This window comes from Ranitomeya imitator, chromosome 5, assembly GCF_032444005.1.
Source record: "Ranitomeya imitator isolate aRanImi1 chromosome 5, aRanImi1.pri, whole genome shotgun sequence".
In the NCBI taxonomy this organism is placed as follows: Eukaryota; Metazoa; Chordata; class Amphibia; order Anura; family Dendrobatidae; genus Ranitomeya; species Ranitomeya imitator.
In genome coordinates, this window is record NC_091286.1 from 56,771,193 (window position 1) to 56,798,231 (window position 27,039).

Below are 27,039 nucleotides of genomic sequence, written 5' to 3' on the forward strand. Positions count from 1 at the left end.
ACAGAACGCTGGCGTACATATATTAATATGTTGGTAATTTTGTCCTTGTGGTCACATAAAATGCGATGACAATCTAGTTCAAGAACTCTGGTAAACCTCTTGTTTAATTGTTGTGCCTGTAGATCTATATAGCTTCCAACTATCTAATATATAAAGCTGAATGTGTGTGTGTATGTGTGTATGTATGTCCGGGATTGGCATCTGCACCGTCGCAGCTACAGCCACAAAATTTTGCAGAGTCACACGTCTGGACCCTGAGAGCATCATAGGCTATGTTGTGAGGTGAAATTTTAACCCCGCGCTTTCCAATTCACCAAACAATTTTGCCCCTATCTACATAATGGGGAAAAGTGAAAGGAAAAGTGTTGGAGGCAAATTGACAGCTGCCAGATGTGAACAAGAGCGATGGCGCCAAAGAGTATATACCGTACAGTTGCTAAGGTGGGGCCCCGACATGGGATACTCACCACACACAGGGATATGAACACACACACAAAATGGGCCACACACTACCACGTGCTTGAACACATACCACCCTCAGCAAACATTTCACCACACATACACCAACCTCACCACATAAAAGTCGAAACACAAAAGTCGCCACTCAAAACTCTCCACGCGCAAAACTCGCCACATGCAAAAACTAGGCTCACGCAAAACTCGCCACAAGTGCAAAACTCACCACACGCGGAAAAATTGCCACATGCACAAAAGTTGCAACACATGCAAAAGTTGCCTCACACAAAACTTGCACATACTCAAAAGGCACCACACATAAAACTCGCCATGCGCAAAACTCGCCATGTGCAAAACTTGCTGCACACAACTTGCTACACTAACCTGTCACATGCAACTCGACACACAAAAAGTTGCTACACGCATGTTGCCACACAAAACTCATCTCACAAAAGTCGCTACATGCATGTCGCCACACGCAACTCAACACACACAACTTGACAAACGAAACTCGCCCTAAAACACACAAAAGTCTGGTATTATCCTTCAAAAATAAAAATTTGATTAAAGGGAACCTGTCACCCCGTTTTTTGAGATTGAGCTATAAATACTGTTAAATAGGGCCTGCGCTGTGTGTTCCTATAGTGTATGTAGTGTACCCCGATTCCCCATGTATGCTGAGAAATAACTTACCAAAGTCGCCGTTTTCGCCTGTCAATCAGGCTGGTCAGGTCGGGAGGGCGTGGTGACATCGCTGGTTCTTCCTCAGCTTTACGTTGGTGGCGTAGTGGCGTAGTGGTGAAGACACAGTGCGCGATCTGCGCTGTCATCCCTTTCGTCGGTGGGGGCGGCCATCTTCCTGGGGCCGCGCGTGCGCAGATCGAGTGCTCTGCTGCACGGGGCTTCAGGAAAATGGCCGCGGGATGCCGCGCGTGCGCATTAGAGATCGCGGCGGCCATTTTCCCAAAGCCGAGATGCAAACTCGGCTTTGGGAAAATGGCCGCCGCGATCTCTAATGCGCACGCGCGGCATCCCGCGGCCATTTTCCTGAAGCCCCGTGCAGCAGAGCACTCGATCTGCGCACGCGCGGCCCCAGGAAGATGGCCGCCCCCACCGACGAAAGGGATGACAGCGCAGATCGCGCGCTGTGTCTTCACCACTACGCCACCAACGTAAAGCTGAGGAAGAACCAGCGATGTCACCACGCCCTCCCGACCTGACCAGCCTGATTGACAGGCGAAAACGGCAACTTTGGTAAGTTATTTCTCAGCATACATGGGGAATCGGGGTACACTACATACACTATAGGAACACACAGCGCAGGCCCTATTTAACAGTATTTATAGCTCAATCTCAAAAAACGGGGTGACAGGTTCCCTTTAATAAGCAGACAAACTACAAGATAAACAAATGTACCATATAGGAAATACGGCAGCTGTCAGTCACATGACCTGTCTATTATGTGTATGTGTGAGCTAATATATACTGCCAGGGGGAGAGTATATACTATATAGAGGAGGAGATGACATACAGGTATATACTATATAGAGGAGGAGATGACATACAGGTATAAACTATATACAGGAGGAGATGACACACAGGTATATACTATATACAGGAGCAGATGACCTACAAGTATGCACTATATACAGGAGGAGATGACATACAGGTATATGCTATATATAGAAGATGACATACAGGTATATACTATATACAGGAGGAGATGTGTTGTGAATTCTGTTGCCAAGCTCCCTCCTGTGGTCGTGAGTGGTACTGCGGCTGGTTCTGTCTATAAGCTTCCTTTGGTGGATGAGAGTGGTACTGCGGCTTCTGAGTTTCCTTCCTCAGGTGATGAGGTTAAGTCGTTAGGTGCTGCTCTATTTAACTCCACCTGGTCCTTTGATCCTGGCCTCCAGTCAATGTTCTAGTGTTGGTCTTGCTTCCTCCTGGATCGTTCCTGTGGCCTGTCTATCCTGCATAAGCTAAGTTCTGCTTATGTTATTTTTGTTTGCTATATTTTCTGTCCAGCTTGCTATATTGGTTTTTTCTTGCTTGCTGGAAGCTCTGAGACGCAGAGGGAGCACCTCCGTACCATTAGTCGGTGCGGAGGGTCTTTTTGCCCCTCTGCGTGGTTGTTTGTAGGTTTTTGTGTTGACCGCAAAGCTATCTTTCCTATCCTCGGTCTATTCAGTAAGTCGGGCCTCACTTTGCTAAATCTATTTCATCTCTGTGTTTGTATTTCATCTTTACTCACAGTCATTATATGTGGGGGGCTGCCTTTTCCTTTGGGGAATTTCTCTGAGGCAAGGTAGGCTTATTTTTTCTATCTTCAGGGCTAGTTAGTTTCTCAGGCTGTGCCGAGTTGCATAGGGAGCGTTAGGTGCAATCCACGGCTACCTCTAGTGTGGTGTGTTAGGATTAGGAATTGCGGTCAGCAGAGTTTCCACGTCTCAGAGCTTGTCCTATGTTTTTGGTAAATGTCAGGTCACCTTGTGTGCTCTGAACTTCAAGGTCCATTGTGGTTCTGAATTACCTGTTCATAACAGTGATGACACAGATATATACTATATACAGGAGGAGATGACATACAGGTATATACTATATATAGAAGATGACATACAGGTATATACTATATACAGGGGAGATGACACACAGCAGGTATATACTATATACAGGGGAGATGACATACAGGTATATACTATATACAGGAGATGACATACAGGTAACATAGTAACATAGTTAGTAAGGCCGAAAAAAGACATTTGTCCATCCAGTTCAGCCTATATTCCATCATCATAAATCCCCAGATCTACGTCCTTCTACAGAACCTAATAATTGTATGATACAATATTGTTCTGCTCCAGGAAGACATCCAGGCCTCTCTTGAACCCCTCGACTGAGTTCGCCATCACCAACTCCTCAGGCAAGCAATTCCAGATTCTCACAGTAAAGAATCCTCTTCTATGTTGGTGGAAAAACCTTCTCTCCTCCAGACGCAAAGAATGCCCCCTTATGCCCGTCACCTTCCTTGGTATAAACAGATCCTCAGCGAGATATTTGTATTGTCCCCTTATATACTTATACATGGTTATTAGATCGCCCCTCAGTTGTCTTTTTCCTAGACTAAATAATCCTAATTTCGCTAATCTATCTGGGTATTGTAGATCTCCCATCCCCTTTATTAATTTTGTTGCCCTCCTTTGTACTCTCTCTAGTTCCATTATATCCTTCCTGAGCACCGGTGCCCAAAACTGGACACAGTACTCCAGTACTAGGTGTATACTATATATAAGGGAGATGACAAACATGTATATACTGAGGTGAAAATGAGGGGTGTGAGGTGAAAATGAAAAGGTGTGAGTGCAAAATGAGAGGTGCGAGGGAAAATAGTGGAGTGATCGGAAAATGACAGATGTGAGGTCGAAATGACAAGTGTTAGGGGGGAATGAGAGGTGTGAGGGAGAAAATGAGAGGTGTGAGGGGGAAAATGAGAGGTGTGAGGGGGAAAATAAGAGAAGTGAGGTGCTATAACTAACCACAGATATTTACTATGCCCAGGCAACGCCTGGCTCTTCAGCTAGTAGGAAAATAAATGGTCAAGAAGATTTAAAAAAAAATGATACAAAAAAGTGTAAAACTTGTGCATTGTGTGATCTCTAGGTGCCAAGGTGTTCATGCTGCTCTCAGCTTTCTGCTTCCTGCACTGCGCAGAACTAAACTGCTACATGACTGTTCTAGAAACTGAAATCTATGACCTAAAATCCCCTCAGAACCTAAAGGGATATTCCCATCTCCTAGATCCTAACCCAATACATAGTAGGTATAATAATAACAGCAAACACCATCAATTAGAAATGTAGTGTAGTTCTCCTGATTAGTTATGTCACTCACCCCATGTGCAGGGAATTGCAGTAGCTTAGATATCCATGCTTATGACTGCTTATATAGTGACAGGTTAGTTGCTAGTGGTTGTAACTATGGATACCTACCGTATATACTCAAGTACAGGTCCTTCTCAAAAAATTAGCATATAGTGTTAAATTTCATTATTTACCATAATGTAATGATTACAATTAAACTTTCATATATTATAGATTCATTATCCACCAACTGAAATTTGTCAGGTCTTTTGTTGTTTTAATACTGATGATTTTGGCATACAACTCCTGATAACCCAAAAAACCTGTCTCACTAAATTAGCATATCAAGAAAAGGTTCTCTAAACGACCTATTACCCTAATCTTCTGAATCAACTAATTAACTCTAAACACATGCAAAAGATACCTGAGGCTTTTATAAACTCCCTGCCTGGTTCATTACTCAAAACCCCCATCATGGGTAAAGGTACTGTCACACTAGACGATATCGCTAGCGATCCGTGACGTTGCAGCGTCCTCGCTAGCGATATCGTCCAGTGTGACAGGCAGCAGCGATCAGGCCCCTGCCGGGAGATCGCTGGTCGGGGAAGAAAGTCCAGAACTTTATTTCGTCGCTGGACTCCCCGTAGACATCGCTGAATCGGCGTGTGTGACACCGATTCAGCGATGTCTTTGCTGGTAACCAGGGTAAACATCGGGTAACTAAGCGCAGGGCCGCGCTTAGTAACCCGATGTTTACCCTGGTTACCATCCTAAAAGTAAAAAAACAAACACTACATACTTACCTACAGCCGTCTGTCCTCCAGCGCTGTGCTCTGCACTCCTCCTGTACTGGCTGTGAGCGTCGGTCAGCCGGAAAGCAGAGCGGTGACGTCACCGCTCTGCTTTCTGGCTGCCCGGCGCTCACAGCCAGACCAGAGAAGCAGAGCGCCGAGGACAGACAGCAGAAGGTAAGTATGTAGCGTTTGTTTTTTTACTTTTTAGGATGGTAAACATCGGGTTACTAAGCGCGGCCCTGCGCTTCGTTACCCGATGTTTACCCTGGTTACCGGGGACCTCGGGATCGTTGGTCGCTGGAGAGCTGTCTGTGTGACAGCTCTCCAGCCACCAAACAGCGACGCTGCAGCGATCCGGATCGTTGTCGGTATCGCTGCAGCGTCGCTATGTGTGACGGTACCTTGAGACTAGCGACCTGACAGATGTCAAGAAGGCCATCATTGACACCCTCAAGCAAGAGGGTAAGACCCAGAAAGAAATTTCTCAACAAATAGGCTGTTCCCAGAGTGCTGTATCAAGGCACCTCAATGGTAAGTCTGTTGGAAGGAAACAATGTGGCAGAAAACGCTGTACAACGAGAAGAGGAGACCGGACCCTGAGGAAGATTGTGGAGAAGGACCGATTCCAGACCTTGGGGAACCTGAGGAAGCAGTGGACTGAGTCTGGTGTGGAAACATCCAGAGCCACCGTGCACAGGCGTGTGCAGGAAATGGGCTACAGGTGCCGCATTCCCCAGGTAAAGCCACTTTTGAACCATAAACAGCGGCAGAGGCGCCTGACCTGGGCTACAGAGAAGCAGCACTGGACTGTTGCTAAGTGGTCCCAAGTACTTTTTTCTGATGAAAGCAAATTTTGCATGTCATTCGGAAATCAAGGTGCCAGAGTCTGGAGGAAGACTGGGGAGAAGGAAATGCCAAAATGCCTGAAGTCCAGTGTCAAGTACCCACAGTCAGTGATGGTGTGGGGTGCCATGTCAGCTGCTGGTGTTGGTCCACTGTGTTTCATCAAGGGCAGGGTCAATGCAGCTAGATATCAGGAGATTTTGGAACACTTCATGCTTCCATCGGCTGAAATGCTTTATGGAGATGAAGATTTCATTTTTCAGCACGACCTGGCACCTGCTCACAGTGCCAAAACCACTGGTAAATGGTTTACTGACCATGGTATTACTGTGCTCAATTGGCCTGCCAACTCTCCTGACCTGAACCCCATAGAGAATCTGTGGGATATTGTGAAGAGAAAGTTGAGAGACGCAAGACCCAACACTCTGGATGAGCTTAAGGCCGCTATTGAAGCATCCTGGGCCTCCATAACATCTCAGCAGTGTCACAGGCTGATTGCCTCCATGCCACGCCGCATTGAAGCAGTCATTTCTGCCAAAGGATTCCCGACCAAGTATTGAGTGCATAACTGAACATTATTATTTGATGGTTTATTGGTTTGTTATTAAAAAACACTTTTATTTGATTGGATGGGTGAAATATGCTAATTTATTGAGACAGGTTTTTTGGGTTATCAGGAGTTGTATGCCAAAATCATCAGTATTAAAACAATAAAAGACCTGACAAATTTCAGTTGGTGGATAATGAATCTATAATATATGAAAGTTTAATTGTAATCATTACATTATGGTAAATAATGAAATTTAACACTATATGCTAATTTTTTGAGAAGGACCTGTATAAGCCTAGTTTTCCAACACTTTTATTGTGCTGAAAACGCCCCCTCGGCTGATACTCGAGTGAGGTGTCCAGAATATGGAGGGGGAGCAGCAGTGGTGGAGCAGCAGGTCATAGGAGGCAGGAGCCAACTGTGGCTAAAGCCTGTGCCCGCTGCTAAAAATAAATGAATATTCACTGTGTTGGCAATGAATATTCATTTCTCTGTAATAGGGCACAGAGTGTCAGCCGAAGCAGCCGGGTGATCATGTATGCCCGCTACTTAAGAGAAATGAATATTCACCTCCCTCCAATCCCATGGGCGCGGAGAGAGGTGCATATTCACTTATCTTAAGTAGCGGCACACGTGACAGCCCGGTGGCTGACACTGTGTGCACTACTTAATAGCAATGAATACTCACTGTCCTCCACGCACATAGTCCCGGCGTGCGGAGTGGTGAGTATTCCAGCAGCTGTGCTCTGCATGTAAGCAGCGCATGACGTCTCTGCCATGCGCTGATTACAAGCATAAAGCAGCTGCTGGCACAGGAACAAGACAAGGTAAGTATAATGGTTTATTTTTTTAATGTTTTTTGATGGGGGCCAACCATAGCAGGATAAGGATGGGGCCATGCATACAACGATAGGGATGGGGCCATGCATACAACGATAGGGATGGGGCCATGCATACCACGATAGGGATGAGGCGTCATGCATACCAGGATAGGGATGAGGAGCCATGCATACCAGGATAGGGATGAGGAGCCATGCATACCAGGATAGGGATGAGGAGCCATGCATACCAGGATAGGGATGAGGAGCCATGCATACCAGGATAGGGATGAGGAGCCATGCATACCAGGATGGGGATGATGGGACAATGCATACCCGGTTTATACTTGAGTCAATAAGTTTTCCCAGTTTTTTGTGGTAAAATTAGGTGCCTAGTCTTATACTGGGGTCGGCTTATACTCGAGTATATACGGTAAGTTACTGCAATGGCCTGCATATGAGGTAAGAGACATGGATTATCAGAAGTACTATACTACATTTCTAATTGGAGGTATTTGCTAATTGTGTTGTTATTACAGCTACTACATATTGGGATAGGATCTTGCAGATGAGAATACCCCTTTCAAAAAAAGGTTAAAACAAAAAGTTAAATAAGAATCGCAACAACAGTAAAGATGTACACCCACCATCAAACCACTACATTCTTTGTGTACGAGTATAGGCATGTTAATTATTAGATTAATTGTGCTGCAAGAAATAAATATGGAGCTAATGTAACTAAATAATATACAGAAGAGACATTCGGCAGTAACCACATTTCTTCATGGAGGCATACCATGTGAAAATGCAGTCCTATTATAGTCATCTTTTGGAGGACATATCGACTTCCACCTTTCATGATTTCTTTCTCTCTGAAATGAACAGAAAACAGGCATTTTTTTACCCTCATAATGCACTTCTTGTTTCATTAGCCATGACACTGCAGACAATAGTTTGGAATTCAGAAGGTGACCGTTTGTCCAATGCTTGATATTGATGGCGTATCCTTAGGATAAATAATCAATATCAGATTGGTGGAGGTGTGACACCCGGAACCCCGACCGATCAGTTGTTCTCAGTGCTGGCTGGATGTGATCAGTTGTGCGGTGGAATTACACAGCTCCAAAACTGTATAGAGGCCACAACACAGTACTGGAGGTCCACCACTAGTCATTCCAAGAGGGGCAGAAGGGCAGAAGTGCAGTACCCGACCGCGGCCACTATACAGTTGACGGCTCTATGCTGTTCAGCACCTGCTGTCGCCAGCAATGGAAAAAGCTGATCGGTGGGGGGTGCCGGGGTATTGCACCCCCACTGTCTGATATTAATGACTTCTCCTAAGGATAGGCCATTAATAAAAGGTACTGGACAACTCCTTTAAGGATCTTTCATTGACTTTAGATACCGGTTCAAGCCCAAGATCATTTGACCACCAAGCTGCTGACCTTGGGAAATCTGTATCCTCTGGCAAGTTTAGGAAACCCTTAGAAGAAACTGTTAATCTTACTAGGCTAGTCTGCTGGATATAAGATGAAAAGTGTTCCTTGTTGATGGGTGGGAGGTAGGATGAGGGTAAGACGTCTACTTCCACAAAGTCCTGGCCCCATGTCTTCGTAAAGAAGTCAGACTCCCGTTTTGCCAGTCGGGGGTCATTTAATGCCGCTGGGAGGTTCACTTTGGAATGATAAATTGTCCACTTGTGCTGATCGGCAACCACTGACGGCTCATCACACAAACTCTTAGAATCACCTATGTGACACAGAGGAAGCACAAACTGAGTTACATGCTACGTACAACTGCATATTACACCAACATCACTCCTCGGGTAATCAACAGCGCACAATTCCATAAAGAAATTTCACTGCACTGTTATAGATGATTTGGTGATTCTACAATGTTTCTATATAATATTATTTCTGTATAAACTAAACAAAAGGTATATGGGAATTCATGAAACTTTATAATATATCTCACGAGAGCAGTGTTTCTCAACTCCAGTCCTCAAGACCCCACAACAGGTCATGTTTTCAGGATTTCCTTAGTATTGCACAGGCGATGGAATTAATGCTTGAGCAGGTGATGAGATTATCACCTGTGCAATACTAAGGAAATCCTGAAAGCATGACCTGTTGTGGGGTCTTGAGGACCGGAGTTGAGAAACCCTGCACTAGAGGATGGTAGCATCTTCCGCACATACCAGCAGCCTGTAGATCCACTTTATCTGCCCACAAGTTTGGTGACCTCCTCCTAAAAAATGGGTGATTGCACACGTTGAATGTTGCTGCTCTGAATCCGTCCAATGCGATTCCCAAAGTGCCTATAACTGTCAAACCAAATAGTGTGGCTACTGGGCATCACGGCGTGACTCCGTTATGGACGCTTGCAGCAAGATACAGTGTGTATGTGACCACCCTGTTTAGTGAACTAGGAAATCCAAGGCAGGGAGGAGGGGGATGCAGCTGCAGTTTTTTCAACAAGTAAACAGCACTACAGAGATTGGGGTGAAGAACTTTGGTGAAAAAAAATATTTGACTAAGGTTCCATTTACACATCCATGTGACAGGTGCTAGTGCTGTCTGCTTTTTTTTTCTCAGACAGCACCCAGACCCATATATTTCATTGATTCATACATATATTGGTTTTAAAAATGTGTCCGAGTCTCCGGTCTGTGAGCCTCAGGGCATGTCCTTTTCTCATCCATTTAGCATATCAGACTCGGTCATCAAAGTCTATGGGGATCCATAAGCCACGGATGAAACTAGGAAGAATGACTTTGTACTTCAGAGCTCCATCCGAGTTTCATCCATTTGTAGTTACATTGTTAAGAGTCAATGGTTAAAAAAAAAACAGTCCACCACCTCAGTGGAAACAAAGGGGATGAGAAAAAATCCATACAACTAGGATAATTGATAACTGAGAAAAAAAAATTGGGTCCGTTTCTCTCGGATGGATGTGTGAGCCCGAGTCAGATCAGAAAGTGCAACTTTAAAGAGGAGTGTTCTCCTTTAAGATGTCTCCATTTTATCTAATTAACAGCTTATTTTGAGATGCAAATCCAAAATAGAAATTTTCAAAAATGTAAAAGCCACTTAAAGTGTGCAAAACCTAAGTTTCTTGCTATTTCTAGTCTGAGGGTTATAGGAGTTGTCCATCATCCGCACACTTCCAATCTGGGTGGCCATTGTCCCATCATATGCAGAGGAAGGCACCGCTGGCCTTCATGATATGTGACCACACTGCATCATCAAAAGAGCGACCAGAGGGAAGGGAGCAGAGACCAGATAGACAGGACATATTATGGCTACCTTTTAGCTGAGGTGGAGGATTGGTGAGACCTTTGTGCCGGTCAGTAACAGCTGAAAACGAGTAGTGCACAATATGCGGAATAACATGGGTCAGACACGCGGGGACTCGGGACTCTTACCTGTAGGCTCTTTGGGACAAACATCCGGAAGAGAGCGTACCAGTCCTAACTGCTGGGCAGGATCCAGGCCTTTTCTGTACAGAGCTTTGCTGCTGGTTGAGCGAGGCACTATTGACGAGCTGTGGCTCGATGCCATTACATACATCTAGAGACGCTGTGCAAAAAAAATAAGGAAAATATGTACTGGTTGCAATTTATGGTCTCATACTAATAATCTGACAATCTAAATTGTTATAAAAAGATTTCTACGCATTTGTGATCGCATCATGAAAAATTTGTATGAATTTACAGTGTCAAGGTTCAGAATATTATCTAAGCCCTCAAACCATAAAATGCATCACAGCCAATGATTTCTGTAATGGATGTTACACAAGCATGGATTGTGGTAAGAATACACGTCTACTTCCTGCAGCCTAATGCAACGAATGGCAAAGTCATCACAAGGCGGCATGTAACAGTACACCGGGGGCTGAATAATTCATGTGCCGCGGCCTCAGTACACAGGCGGATTAGATTCCACTCAGTAACTGGGGAGGGACAGACTGAGATATATACATATTATATATCAATAGGGAGACTAAACTTTACCTTCACAACAGCATCAATTCTTCTATCTACACTTGCACAAAGTTTTTGCAGGAGTCCTGGAGGTGACAATATGGCTCCCCACAGAGCTCAGATCTCATCATCAGAGTCTGTCTGCCATTATATGAAGGGACAGAAGGATTTGCACACAAGCGAAATCCCCAGATCTGTAGTTAGTTCTCCAAGATGTTTGGAAAAACCTCCCTGCAGAGGTTCTTCAATAACTGTGTGCCTAGAAGACCTGATGCTGTTTGTAATGCAAAGCGCAGTCACACCAAATATTGATTTCTCTTTTGTTTATTCACTTTGTATTTTGTTGAATGTTAACAATGAATTATTAACACATACATGAAAACGTTCTTACTTTGCAGCATTGTTCAACACCTGCCTAAAACTTCTGCCCATTACTGATATTATATATAATGTGTATACATAAATAAATATATATTTACATAAATATATATATATGCACATACACATGGTAGATCACATAAAAAGTGAAACTACACAGTCACACTTATCTATAATATAACGCTGGAAGCGTCACTCTGTCCGAAGCCTTTATAGACTGCGCAAGCGCCGGCGCAGTCTGGGCCTCACACTGAACGCACACCGCAATCTCCAACAGAGAAGCAGGGACCGCCAGGAGGGTGAGTATCGGCTATATTCACCTGTCCTCCGTTCCAGCGCTGCGCACCGCCATCTTCCCGGTCCTCGGCCTGTGACCTTCAGTTCAGAGGGCGCGATGACGCGCTTAATGCGCGCCGGCGCCACCCTCTGACTGAACAGTCACAGCCAGAGGAAGATGGCGGCGCGCAGCGGTGGAACGGGACAGACAGGTGAGTATAGTAAGTGCTGGGGGGCCTGAGCTGGCGGCGATACCGGCACCTGACCCCCACAGCACACCGGTGTCCCCGCCTGCTCAGGCCCCCCAGCACTCGGCGCCCAGTGACGATAGGTGAGTATGTTTTTGTTTTTTTGTTATTTTTTTATATATATTGCAGCAGCAGCACACAGGGCATATACAATGGAGCATGTTAAGGGGCCATAAACCATAATGGAGCAGTGTACGGGGGCATATAGAATGGAGCATGTTAAGGGGGCCATCAACCATAATGGAGCAGTGTACGGGGGCATATAGAATGGAGCATGTTAAGGGGGCCATCATCCATAATGGAGCAGTGTAGGGGGGCATAGAGTATGGAGCATCTTATGGGGCCATAAACCATAATGGAGCAGTGTACGGGGGCATATACCATGGAGCATCTTATGGGGGCCCTAAACCTTTATGGAACAGTGTACAGGGCATACACTATGGAGCATCTTATGGGGGCCATAAACCATAATGGAGCAGTGTACGGGGGCATATACCATGGAGCATCTTATGGGGGCCATAAACCTTTATGGAGCAGCGTATGGGGCATATGGATGGGAGCAGCAAATTAAAGAACGGTCGCGCAGGATGGAAGCAGCACATGACAGAACGGGCGCAGAATGGGAGCAGCACATGACAGAACGGTGGCGCAGGATGGGAGCAGCACATGACAGAACGGGGGCGCAGGATGGGAGTAACACATGACAGGATGGGGGCGCAGGATGGGAGCAGCAAATGACAGGATGGGGACGCAGGATGGGTGCAGCACATGACAGGATGGGGACGCAGGATGGGTGCAGCACATGACAGGATGGGGACGCAGGATGGGTGCAGCACATGACAGGATGGGGATGCAGGATGGGTGCAGCACATGACAGAATGGGGGCGCAGGATGGGAGCAGCACATGTCAGAATGGGGGCGCAGGATTGGAGCAGCACATGTCAGAATGGGGGCGCAGGATGGGTGCAGCACTTGACAGGATGGGGGCGCAGAATGGGTGCAGCACATGACAGGATGGGGACGCAGGATGGAGCAGCACATACCAGGATGGAGACCATATACCAATATAAATGCTCGCCACCTGGGCGTAGAACGGGTTCAATAGCTAGTTTCATATATGCATAGAAGCCTAGGTCACACCCAGACATGGGCACAAATACGCACTGATGTGCAGCAGTTATAAAAAGGAGTTATTATCTACTTCCCAAAAAACTACTTGTAAATATGATTGTAGAGAACTTACTAATATAACTTTTATTATCAGCTCCAGTTCTGTGTTGGACATTTCCATCGTTGGGATCTCAGCTGGACGCCATAGACAGCATCGGCACGTTATGGGAGCTGTGTGTGATTATGGCTGACTGACTCCTCTCTACAATTGCTAAGCAATTTGACTTCTTTGTTACAAACAATGCATAAAGAAAACAGGGGGCTGATGTAGAAACAGTCTCACGGCCCCTCACACAGTTCTGATGACATGCCCGACACATCAGATCTATTATTACTGACAACCTGGCTGCCTTTTTCTAAAATCCATGCCGCACCTGTTGGCAGGATGGGAGTGGTATTGCAGCACAGCGCCATTCATTCATTACAAAAGCAACATGGCGCCGTGTCATGCAACATCAAGATGTAATGATTGTCAATGGGAATTAGGTTTTTGGCCACAGGACGCAGATTGCATGTACAGTGACTTTGTGCCCACATGTATGACATTTCTGGAATTTGGTTGCTTTTTACTGCAAAATTGCCCTAAAACAGTTGCACAGTCACAAATGCTTTTGGTCATGTCGCTAGACTTATTCATAAAAGAGCGGCGTGCAGGAGCTACGTCGTCTCATCCCAGACCTGCGTCTGACGTCTTGTGTGACTGGTGTGTGGAGTTCACATTATAAGATGTGAACGGAGAGTGACATGAAATTACGGGTTGCCGCTACCGTGGATCACAAAAGAAGCCAAAATTATACAGGCCGGTCTCACTGCTCAGAGCCATCCAGAGTGGTAACTCCAGGCATTGCTATCTCGGACTTCATTTTAATTTCATTAAATACTACGGAGATACCAGATCTGCCTCCCGAGTCTCCGGTACATTCGATCCCTGAGCTGTAGTCTAGGGATCGGGAATTCATTTAGTTAGCTGGTGGATTAAGAAGGATTGAGCATGCTGGGATTCAACATGCCCGATCTATAGTTCCACAGGGGTCTGGTAGTGGCTTACATTTTTCTTGCCCAGTTCAGATAAAAATGCATCTTCAGCTAAGCTTTCATTCATGGTAGAGTTAGGAGAAATGACTTTTGGCTGGAGAAGCCTTGGGTCAAAGGTTATTTTATTGAATTAATATAAACCGATGTAAATAGAAATGTTAGTGGCAAGGTCTGCACAGGAAAACAAAGAAAACAGCGTTCAGCTAGAAAGTCTTGTATGCACAGATTAGACAGCTGCAATACTTGTGACATCAGAGCCGAACACAGAAGAAAAGGTCAGAAAGTGACGGATATTTCACTGAACACAAGTGTCCTTTGTGTGTACAGAGAACGACTCGGACAAAAACCGCCCAGCGATGCCCACAGGACACAACATGGTCCGATATACACGGTGTCACCTGTATGGGGGCAGCAGTAGCTACTGGAAGGCCCCTGCCAGACATTAATGGCAGATCACTAATGTGATTAGTGCAGATCCCAGAGCAGGAGAACATGGGCACAGCATCATCTTGGGGGTGCCCAAACTTTTTCATATAACTGCATATCATAAGTGACTGGTGCGGGGATGAGTTATTCACTTGTCAAATTTTGTTTGAATGCAGATTGCACATTTTCTGTTAGTACAATAAACCTCATTTCAAGGCAGACACATTACTGTGTCCAACAGTTATTAGATATATTAAACAAATAACTGTTGCAAAAAAACAATTTTTATAAAACATTAAACTTAAGATTAATAGGGGTACCCAAACTTTTTCATATAACTGTATCCTAAAGAAGTGCCCTAAACATTGATGATGTAGGTATCCTTTACCTTCCAGTCCGGGTGACCACCATGTCAGTACATGTAACGATAGGAAGTTCTGTCCTCTACTACACTGTCAGCATGCCACAAAGCCAAAAGCCAGGATTTCATAAGAAAGTGATCAGCTTCAGAAAGAAATCCTGCATGACCAGAGGAAAATGTGCAAGAAAATATTTAACATAAGTTCACACGCAGCGTGCTTGTTGCAATTTTTCAGCAGCGTATCTGCAGTAAAACCCACTCCCGTTGCATGCGGATTTCGCTGCAGATTTTGCTGCAGATTGCCCTTTCCATTGCAAATGGTGAAATCTTTTCTGAATTCAGGACACAAAGTTGACACCATACAGAACTTAAAATCTGCACTTCATGCCAAAATCTGCAAAGAAATTTTCTTTTTATCTACTTAACTGGTACTGTATTGCGATGCGGATTTTATGCACACAAATCCGTGCTGGAAATCTGCATCAAATACACAACCTTAAAGTGAATGTCCATTGTCTTTACATGTCAGAAAAACGCCATGTTTGTACCTGGGACTAACCAGGAAGCTCCTGCACATAGTTATGATCATCCGTCACGCAATTATCACTGTAATGGCGGCATTTATACAATGTGCACCACTAATTAAACTGATGAGTACATTGGAAATGTAGGACAGGCAGAACTTGAGTGACACCAGCAGGATGACTTGGCAGAGGAGTCATTTAATTACACATTTAATAGAGCTGAATAGTAATCCACTGGTTGGGTTCAAACTTCTAGGCAACATAATGTAGTGACAGACATGATGATTTTTACAAGTTTGTTCAGTAGGAGTTAAAGGGGTTGTCCATTACAATGGTATTGATGACGTATAGGACAGGTCATCAACATCAGATCAGTCCAACATCCCCATCAATCAGCTGTTCTCAATATAAGGGCGCAGTCAGACGGCCATATAAATGGGAACGAGATAGGAGCGCAAGGCACGGACTGGCCGGCGGACATGGGTAAACAGCGGGCAGACCAATGCACTGAGACTTTTGGCTACACCAAGGGAGAACGGAGGCAGCGATTAGCAGGCTATAGGTGCAAGATCCCCTACAAGGCCATGTTCTTAGTTTATACTGACAGCTTGGGGTTAAAGGGAACCTGACCGTGACCCCATAAACCGCCAACATGGTTGTATAGAAAACTTTACTCCAACAAGCCCCTTAATGCCTATAACAAAACTAGACCACATATTAATAAGAGGAAAAACTGGGCTGTTAACACTAAATAGTGAAAGAGAGCCCAAAGCCTGGAATCAAGGCAACCCACTCCATACTAGAGCTAAACACCACGGAGAGAAAGGAGTATAACGGGTATAAACTATTTATTATGGTATCAAAAAGAAGTCATACATAGTAAAAAAGATTACATTACACATATAAATACCAATAAAGTGCACAAGGATGGTGAGAGAAAAACAGGTATCCACCGGTGTGTAATATGCCCCTAAAAATATAACCAGTCTGACAGTCAGAATGCTGGTAATAGAGCGGCAAGTCACCGCTATAGTAAAGGATCAAGTATCTATATATATTGTTTGCGCAGGACTTACCGCAAATATGCAGGGCAAAAAGACACACCGAGCTGGAGCCAGCTTCTTGAGAAAGCAGCATATTTCCAAGCGAAACGCGCATCGGGTTTTTTTTTATTCCATTCTGGCTCCAGCTCGGTGTGTCTTTTTGCCCTGCATATTTGCGGTAAGTCCTGCGCAAACAATATATATATATAGATACTTGATCCATTACTATAGCGGTGACTTGCCGCTCTGCTATTACCAGCATTCTGACTATGTCAGACTGGTTATATTTTTAGGGGCATATTACACACCGGTGGATACCTGTTTTTCTCTCACCATCCTTGTGCACTTTATTGGTATTTATATGTGTAATGTAATCTTTTTTACTATGTATGACTTCTTTTTGATACCATAATAAATAGTTTATACCCGTTATACTCCTTTCTCTCTGTTTTGTCAAGCCCCTTAAAGCGTAGGTTAGCGATTGCTGAAATATTATAAAATTAAATTACACTTTACAAATTAGTGGTTGACTAGTTGAAAGGAAAGCGGTGAGGGGGAATCATTGATCACCCAGGACTAATCCTCCTCGTAATCATGTAAGCTCGCCCCTATGAGCGCCAGCGACATCATTTACGAGAGAGACGTCCCCGCCAGCTATTTGGAAATACAGTGAGCTGGTGGATCTGCCAGCATGCAGCCCTGAAAGTGATCGCTAAGGCTTCTTTCACATTTTCGTCAGTACTCGGTCGTCACCAAGCGTCGGCGCGATGTACCGACGGAAGTTTGTGAATTTGTGAGTGACGTGAGCAGCGGACGCAGTGTTTCAACAACTCCGTTGCCCATCGTAAAGTCCAAGGGAGGAGGGGATGGAGTTCCAGCTGCGCATGCGCAGTAAAAAAATGCAGGAGACCACGTACGAAAAAAAACATTCCCTTGAACGTTTTTTCGATACGACGGCCCTCCAAATACCGACGCATCCAGTGCACGACGTATGGAACGTGTGTCCATACGTCGCGATGCGTCAGTAATACAAGTCTATGTGAAAAAAAAAACGCATCCTGCGGGCAACTTTTCAGGATGCGTTTTTTCCACAGAACGACGCATTGTGACGGTCTGCAAAAGACGGAAATGTGAAGTAGCCTTACTGGGAATCAGAGGCTACTTTGTGACAGATTCACTTTAACCTTTTCTGACTTTAGGGGACACACGCCCATAGAATTCATTGCGTGCCTAAAACAGACGCCATACTGACGTGGTACGGCATAGGTTATAACACGCTGATTGCCAAAATTACACGGGAAACCATATAAAAATTTTCATTTTTGGAGGTAAAAAACAAAAAAGTCATAGCGATGTCAAAGGCGAACATAGGAACGACACATAGATGTAAAAGAACGATCAACAAATTAAAAATCATTTTTTTCATGCAGTTTTTTTTCCTGCACAACAGACGGATGATTCTTCATACACTGGTCGGTTCCAAGTATTAGGGCTCATTCAGACTTCATTGACTTTATCACACAAGAGAATCAGTCCGAGTCTCATCAGAGTTTTCTCTATATCAGTTTCATCAGAGTTTGGTCAAAGTTTCACCAGTTTTCCCCAGATCAGAAAAAAAAATACTTTCCCCACCTTATCCTATCCAGCAGACCATGAAAAACAGTAAGCACATGACTGGCATCTGAGCCTGTTTTTTTTTTTTTTTCTTTTTTACAGACCCCCAGACTTGCGTTGTCGATTTTGTGCCGACACTCGGATTAATATTGGACATGTCTCTGGATACACAGATATGTGAACGGCCTCATCACTATAGATTATACGGTATTTTTTCACGGATAGCACTTGGATGAGAAAATCTGATGTGTGAATGAGGCCTTAGGCGTCACACGTTCGCTCTATTGTATGTGAGCTGTCAGGTTTTTCCTCTGACACATTACATTCTATAGGGATTTTCACACGTCAGGTTTTTTTTTTTGCTGACCAGTGATCCACATAAAGGTATGTGCATGCGAGCAAAACGCTGTCGTGCTTTGTGTCCCTTGTCTTTGATATTGCAATGCATGTTTATTCCTTTTATTTATTTATGGTTTTTTAAGAGCGTTATCAGACAAGTTTTGGAGCAGACCGTCCTAAAAAAAAAAAAAAAAAGACATAGGGCGGACATGCCCTAAGAATATAGAGACAGGGGACAGAACTCCATTCAAATGAACGAGACTACAAAAAAGAAAAGACAGCTACAGATGGTTCTCACTGAATAGCTGATTGGACAAAGCTTTTATTGTGTTTTTTTTGCATACTAGAAAAACAGATAAAACACAGATGGTAAAAGCACAAGAACCTGAAAATGGATTTAGTGGCTCCATCAACGCATCAAATCTGAAGCCCAGGATCATGGAATGCGATGTGCATTCTTACAGCAACATGACGACTAGTCGTGCAGAGCATCACTCTATTCACTTGTATTGAGCGAGGCGGTAACAGGTCTAGTTGGAATGTGGCTGGAAGTATGCATAGCACTACTCATCACCGGAACCAGAGAATTCGGACAGAGTGCGATGCATGCGCTGTGAGGATTCAGTAGTCTGCATAAACAGTGATTGCAGACTATCATCACAAACCTGGACAACCCCTTTAACTGTTGTCTCTACTATATAAGAACTAACACAAGTCTGTGCAGCATGGAGAGCTGTGCATGTAGTTATATGTGATGAAATTGTGGTCAGATCATGAGTCTGTTTCTGAAGTTTCACATAATACAGCAAAACCACCAAGTAATGTTTAAACGTCCTAATATACACTGTGTAATACTCCAAAGCACGATCTCAAGGGCTACAAAACCAGAGCTGGAAGGTGCGTCCTGTAGAGGAATTCTACTCATTCAAAAAGAATGGCCAAAATAGTCCCTTACTTTAGGGATTGTTGGGTTTTCAATAGCCACAGCTTTTCTAAAGGACGTTTGTCTAAAGGAGAGGTTTTAGAACATTCTGAATTTTTACTGTAAACTGTGTTCACATGTTTTGGCCACAATGTTCTTTTTTACCACACAAAAAAAAAAAATTGCTGCAAAAATGATGCAATTGCAGCACAAAGAAAACCCCCACACCACAACTGCAACGAGTCAACGCAGCCTTAAGCAGCACGGCGGATCAGGGCCCAGCAAATCAGGCGCGTGATGGAAACAAAGCCCGCCAAATCAGTCGCGTGATGCGACAGGGGCTGGCAAATCAGTCGCGTGATAAGACAGGGGCCGGCAAATCAGTCGCGTGATGGGACAGGGGCGGGCAAATCAGTCGCGTGATGGGACAGGGGCCGGCAAATCAGTCGCGTGATGGGACAGGGGCCGGCAAATCAGTCGCGTGATGGGAACAAGGCCCGGCAAATCAGTCGCGTGATGGAAACAAGGCCTGGCAAATCAGTCGCGTGATAGGAACAAGGCCCGGCAAATCAGTCGCATGATAGGAACAAGGCCCGGCAAATCAGTCGTGTGATGGGACAGAGCCACCAACTTATTTTTTTTTATATTTGTGGAAAACTTATCAAAATATCACAGACAAACAATATTTTTTATGGACATGTTGGAAAACTAATAAATCATAAGTGGTCTATGTCTACAGCCCGTGATTCCGATAGGAAGACATTAGCTAAATTCACTGTAAATGGATGATAATTAGAGGTATAATAATCTTTACAAGTTTCTCCAGCTTCGAAAATAAAAAAAAAAATCACATGTATCATTTTTTTTTTCTTTTAGAGATAGGAGGAAAAAAAATGCCTACTTTTACAGGCTGCCTAGGACTGTTGTGTTGGCAACCCTGATGAGGGATACCACCGTACAAAAGGAGAAAACAGTGCTGCGTGCAATGCTACTCCATCTCTCACATCTGCCAATAGAAGCTCCAATTCCCACAACATTTTGGACTATTTAAATAAATCAAAAAATCCACAGCAGGAGTATAAAAAAAAATAATAATAAAACAAATCAGCATGTTACTTCTAAGACCATCCACAATTCAGAACCAAAGTGAAAAGAAAATGAAAGCAGAAAGACGCGTTACCTGCTGAGCAAACAAGTGAGGTGTGTAATCAAGAAGCTGACGTGTCACTGGGCACAGAACATGCAGGCTGGTGTCCCTGTACTAATGGAGGCAATGACTTCTTTTATGTCCTACACCTGCCTGATACAGGAGAGAAAAACCTTTTCTGTTTCTTTCTACTCTGTACTGTCAGTTCATCAGAATATAAGGTTTAAGAATTAATTATGTGGCAGCTGCAGTCCACCCATGCATTGTTTTAGGGTATGTGCACACGATGCGGATTTTGCTGCGGATCCGCAGCAGTTTCCCATGAGTTTACAGTACAATGTAAACCTATGGGAAACAAAAAACGCTGAGCCCATGCTGCGGAAAAAATGTGCGGAAACGCAGCGTTTTATTTTCTGCAGCATGTCAATTCTTTGTGCGGAATCCGCAGCGTTTTTACATCTGCTCCAATAGAAAACTGCAGATGTAAATCAGCAGCGGAATCCGCAATAGAAAACGTGATAAATCCGCAGCAAAAACCGCAGCGGATTTTCAATGCGGATTTATCAAATCCGGTGTGGAAAAATCCGCAGTGGACCATTCTACGTGTGCACATAGCCTTAGACTGCAGCTGCACCTACATAGTTACCATAAATGCAATCAGTCGTGCTACAAAAAGTCGCAGAGTCGCCCAGGACTTACTGGGGAAACATATATTAAAAGGCCGGCGGCTACTCCCCACCTCACTCTCTGTGAGTGACAGGTCTCTCCATTTGTGTGTAAGGAAACAGCTGACAATCAAGGGGAGCAAGATGAGGAGATGCCAACGAAAATGTTTGTTAGCAACATTTCAGCGGAAAACATACCAGGCTGAAATGACAGCTGCGTCTGATTTGCGCTGTCCATGATTTGAGCAACATTAATTAGATTGTCATTTGGGGGAACTAGTCTTTCAAGAAACTTTTCAGAATAAGCTATCATGTGTGTATACATGTATACATGAAGAACACTTTTGCAGGCTACAATAGGACGTGCATCCTGCATTTTCACCCGTTTTCATCTTTGCAGGCTTTTTCTTGATTTGCAATTGACTCTGAGCTGGTGAGAGGAGACTAGCAGTTATGATCTCTTCTTTACAAAACACAGAGACATGAAGGATTTCTGCTCTTTGTTTCTTAGTTATTACACAGAAAAACAGGAGCAGCATGGATGAAATTACACAGCAGTATTGAGATTTCTGAATGTGAATCTAGCTCTGCAGTGAGGTAAAAGACTTGTTAGAAAGCTTAGCACGATCTTTGTGTGTCTTCCTTTGCCTGTTTTCTCACTGTGTTCTACACTCTTAATCTCTCCATACAGTATAAGGGTATGAGCACACGTTGCGGATTTTGTTGCAGACTCGCAGCAGTTTTTCCTGAGTTTACAGTACCATGTAAACCTATGGAAACAAAATCCGCAGTGCACATGCTGCGGAAAAAACGAGCGGAAATGCTGCGTTGTTTATTCCGCAGCATGTCAATTCTTTGTGTGGATTTTTTTTATTATTTTTAACATGACATATTTTTACTGTTGATGCTGCATTGGCAGCATCAATAGTAAATAGTTGGGGACACACAGGGTTAATAGCGGTGGTAACGGAGCGCGTTACACCGCGGGCCGTTACCGCTGCCATTAACCCTGTGTGAGCGGTGAGTGGAGGGGATTAAGGAGCGGGCGCCGGGCAGTGAGTGCAGGGGAGTAGGGGAGGGACTAATCGGACTGTGGCCGTCGCTGATTGGTCGCGGCAGCCATGACAGGCAGCTGCCGAGACCAATCAGCGAAGGAATAACCGTGACAGAAGGACAGACAGACGGAAGTACCCCTTAGACAATTATGTATATAGAAGATTGTAGAGAAAGGAGCCATCAATGCAAGAAGTGAGTACAGGTTATACGATGTATATGTCATCTAGTGATCCACCTCCAGAATATGTGGTCTACAGAGACCTGTGGTAAACCACGCCGTGTTCCGCTTTCCATTATCATACATATCTCTGGTGCCCACGTATACTATAGCAGTTACAGAGGAAGCATGGCTCCGGTGACCCAACAACAGAAGGTGCAGAAGCTACTTTAGAAACTTGGCGTCAGCAGAGCCGGCGAGCGGACTGTATAATGCCCGCGTAACGTTACACAGGCTGCACCTAAAGCGGTGTTCACACATCTGTGTGCTGTGCGGTTGGTTTTTCCCGTCAGGCAGCGCACGGAGCCACAGAGCTTCATTAATCCATGACACATATCTGTTTTAAAAGCGTGAGTGCGGTCTGTGATAATCAGAGTACGTCCGTTCTGCGGTTCAGACTTGACCATTAAAGTCTATGGGTTTCTGTATAAAACTGATGACACATTAAAGACAGACTTTGTTCTTCAGAATTCCATCTCTGTTTAATTCGTTTTTTTCCTTGACTATTTTTTTTACTATGGGCCTAAGAACTATCAGGCAGGTAGTTGCTGACTGTTCTACCCAGTGCCGACTCATGGACCAATACTGCTGGCGATTCTGCTGCTCCACATCAACAGGGCAGCTCTTCTTCTTCCGATATCATGCTGACTGACAGCCAACTTCTAACAGTTATGCCGCAGGGAGCTGGAGGTCAATAAGCATGATGTCGGCAGTCATACCCCATCAACAATTTGAGCGGTACAGAAACTGCTGCTCTGTCTACGTGATGTCAGAGGAAGCAGCAGAATCGCCGGCAGTAGCAGTCTGTGACCACTCTGTGCTGGCAAAGATCGGCAGCAGGCAGAACAGACAAATGGTTGGCATCTACCTACCTGTTAGTTATTCGGCCAATAGCAAAACATTAAAATAGTCCCAGATAACCTCTTTAACTGATTCATTGCTAAGAGTCAATGGATAAAAAAATGTCAAGACAGTCCACTGAAAAAAAACAGATGAAAAAAAAAAATGTCAGATGCAACTAGAATGACGCCTGGGCAAAACAATTGGTTAGTTTCTCTATGATGGTAACACGGATGTGTGAATGCAGCCCAATAGAGATTTCCCAGCACTAAAAGGGACAATAAACTGATGGCCCCTACTGAGCACTGCCAGAAAGCTGTCACTCACCAGCTCGTAAATACACCAGACTCACAGTTCTCAGCATTTACCAACACTGCCTTTAAAAGACACTTGGCCACAATAGATGCCCCCATAATATACACGGGTGAAATTGGCCTACGAAGCTACCGAAAACATGCAAAGAAAGGACGCAATGTGGGACCCTTTCTAAGTTTGGATAATAATATAATAATAATGATAATCTTTATTTTTCTATAGCGCCAACATATTCCGCAGCGCTTTACAGTTTGCACACATTATCATCGCTGCCCCCAATGGGGCTCACAATCTAAATTCCCTATCAGAATGTCTTTGAAATGTGGGAGGAAACCGGAGAACCCGGAGGAAACGGGGAGAACATGCTAACTCCTTGCAGATATTGTCCTTGGACTCCAGCGCTGCAAGGCTGCAGTGCTAACCACTGAGCCACCATGCTGCCCAAATTAACTATTTGGGGATTTCAATCCGTATAGGCTTTTTGTATATTTTCTTGCTCCTGTCTCCTGGCAGAGGAGCTGTTTGCTTCAGAACATTAGATTTAAAAAAAGCATAGCTCCAACCCCTAAGGAATTATCTTGGTGTTTATTTAAAGGGGATGTCAGGGCATGTAACATTGATGACCTATCCTTAAAGCAAAGTCAGATGACAGTATAAATGGGAGCGAGATTGGAACACAATGTACGGACTGGCCGGCGGCTTTTCCGACCCGAGGGTGACGGCTTTATATATTTCTATGCACCCGTCACGCTCAGGTCAGGAGAGCAGCTGGCCAGTCCGAGCATTGCGGTCCAATCTCGTTCTGATTTATATGGCCGCCTGACCGTGCCTTTAGCATAGGTAATCAGTACCAGATTGGCGGACATCCGACAGCCGCTACTTGCACCGATCTGCTGTTATTCCCTCCAGCAGTAGACATAGAATGACCCTATAAACACTGAATGGAGCAGCACAGCTCAGTGCAATGGCCGCTGCTGAGAGCTGCAGAACAGCTCCTATGCAAAAGAGGAGCTAATGTGCAATCAATATTAGAGGCCAGGACAACGCATTAATAAATATTTTTGAACCATGAAGGCAGAAACTGGACAAATCAGCGGTAAATCTAAAATACCCGCGTGACCGCACACACCTCCGACATCTAGAACTAGCACCGTTACCAGAAATATGGGACTTCTGACCACAGAAAAGAACTGACCCGAAGGAATCTCAACACAAGCTCAGCTGATTGTTTGCTACAATTTATCAATGGACGTACAATGTTGCTTATTATAAAAATAAATAAATAAAGAAGCTCACCACACCAATATTGTTTGGGACACACAGAGAGTGGATGGATGGGTGCCAATGCCTGCTGGGGAAGCTCAGCTACAGTAGAACCGAAGAACAAAAAAGGATTTTCCAACACTTCCGTCCATAAAATTAATCTTTCAATTAGAATTTCGTTTAAAACCAGGAGGACCTATCATGAAGATAAAACCTTACGCGTTTCTGGCGTATGCTACTCCCTTAGTCATAGGAATAAGGTGTAAGGTTTTATCCACTTGATGGACCCTCCTGTTTTTAAGTGAATTTCTAAAAAAAGATGAGTTTTATAGATGGATGTGCTGGAAAATCAGTTTTTCTTCTTTGGTTCTATAATGTTTCTGATTGGCAACACTCAATACAATTGTATTTTCCAGCATGACTGGGTGTGTACAATCAGCCGGGAGGGGGATAACCGTCAGCCGGGCGAAAGATTGTCAGCATTCTGGTGTATGGCCAGGTCCTGGCTGCAGTTTGTTTCTTTTTATAAAACCAAACTGTGCATTACCCCCCTCCCCGGGTCCAGCGTTTGTACTCCGCTGCTGCTCCCATGTAGAGATTGCTGCAAATAAGTGAATTTAGAGGCTCCGACGCTTTCAACGTGACATCACTACTGCAGCCGAAAACTCCAGGAGCAGTAGCAGAGGTTCAGGGCTGGACCCGGGGAGGGGAAGTGAAGCAAAACATAACTTGTTAATAAAGGAGCAGCCTTTAATTAGACACAAACATCGGTGTAATTTATAGACTACAAGTCACAGCAGGGCGAGATGACCCGGGCACCGTCCGCACTGACGACACCTGATCACACATTTCCCAGCACAACTTCGCGAATTTCCTCCTAAAAATCCCCAAGTCTCGGAGCTGCGAGTGTCATGGCTCAGTTATATCGAAAGCTGTGACAGGGAGGAGAGGGGCTGTCACTCAGCTTTTCTGGAGTCCAGAATGACAACATTATTGACAGCCCTGGAGACTTGCTATTCTCGGTGCTGGGAAAGCTGAGCTGTGTGGACACACTGCCTGTCACCCAGCTTTCCCAGGGCCAGATGTCAGTCATAGCAGCCACCTCCAGGCTGTATGATACATCCTGCATGGTGTATACAGCAGGGCAGGTGCCTTGGACCAGCACCACGCACAGTCACTGCCAGCCCTGGCTGCCATTGCTCCAGTCACTTCTGGTGTAGGCCTTACCCGGAGCCGGGAGCTCTCCCAGAAGAGTGGCCGCCTTGCCCAACTCTCCGCCCGGCTTGCATCCCCCTCAGTGCCCGGCCCCTCGTACCGGTACAGGCACCAGCCTCTCCCTCTCCCCGGGGTCTCCCGGTACCTGCAGCAGCTGTTTGGGACTCGACCAGCAGCATCTCCCGAGCGGCCAGAGCCCCGAGCACCGGCAGCACAGCCCGGCATGCACCGCGTCAGCACCGGGGGAGGAGAGAGCCGCTGACTGGCTGCCAGCCGGCCGGCCGGAGAGGAAGACACCGAGCACAGGAGGCGTGCACCGAGACCCCACCATAATAACAATAACAATCATAATAGCGATGACAATGAGAATAATAATAGTGAGAATAGTCCTCATTCATTATATACAAGTGTGTGTGTGTGTATTACCAGTGTGTGTAGTATATCGCATATATATACATATATCTCACCAGTATAGATATACGTATATCGCTTATATATGTATATCAGCAGTGTGTGTATTATATCACCTATATATATACAGTTAAGTCCATATATATTTGGACCGAGACAACATTTTTTCTAATTTTGGTTCTAGACATTACCACAATTAATTTTAAACAAAACAATTCAGATGCAGTTGAAGTTCAGACTTTCAGCTTTCATTTGAGGGTATCCACATTAA

At 44.7% G+C, this 27,039-nt stretch overlaps 1 protein-coding gene across 2 annotated transcripts in view; it reads right to left on the reverse strand.

The window, feature by feature from the left end:
* Window positions 1–26,618, reverse strand: part of VPS54 (VPS54 subunit of GARP complex) — a 92,007-nt gene extending 65,389 nt beyond the window's left edge. The window contains exons 1-4 of one of the 2 annotated variants that reach the window (XM_069768701.1): window positions 26,503–26,618; window positions 10,746–10,899; window positions 8,829–9,070; window positions 8,118–8,193 (exon numbers count right to left, since the gene is read on the reverse strand). In XM_069768701.1, coding sequence (XP_069624802.1) covers window positions 8,118–8,193; window positions 8,829–9,070; window positions 10,746–10,890 — 463 coding nt within the window. In that variant the 5' untranslated portion in view covers window positions 10,891–10,899; window positions 26,503–26,618. Of the gene's footprint in view, window positions 1–8,117; window positions 8,194–8,828; window positions 9,071–10,745; window positions 10,900–26,369 lie in introns of both variants that reach the window. The other variant, XM_069768702.1, reaches the window with a different exon arrangement.
* Between the last annotated feature and the right edge of the window lie 421 nt (window positions 26,619–27,039).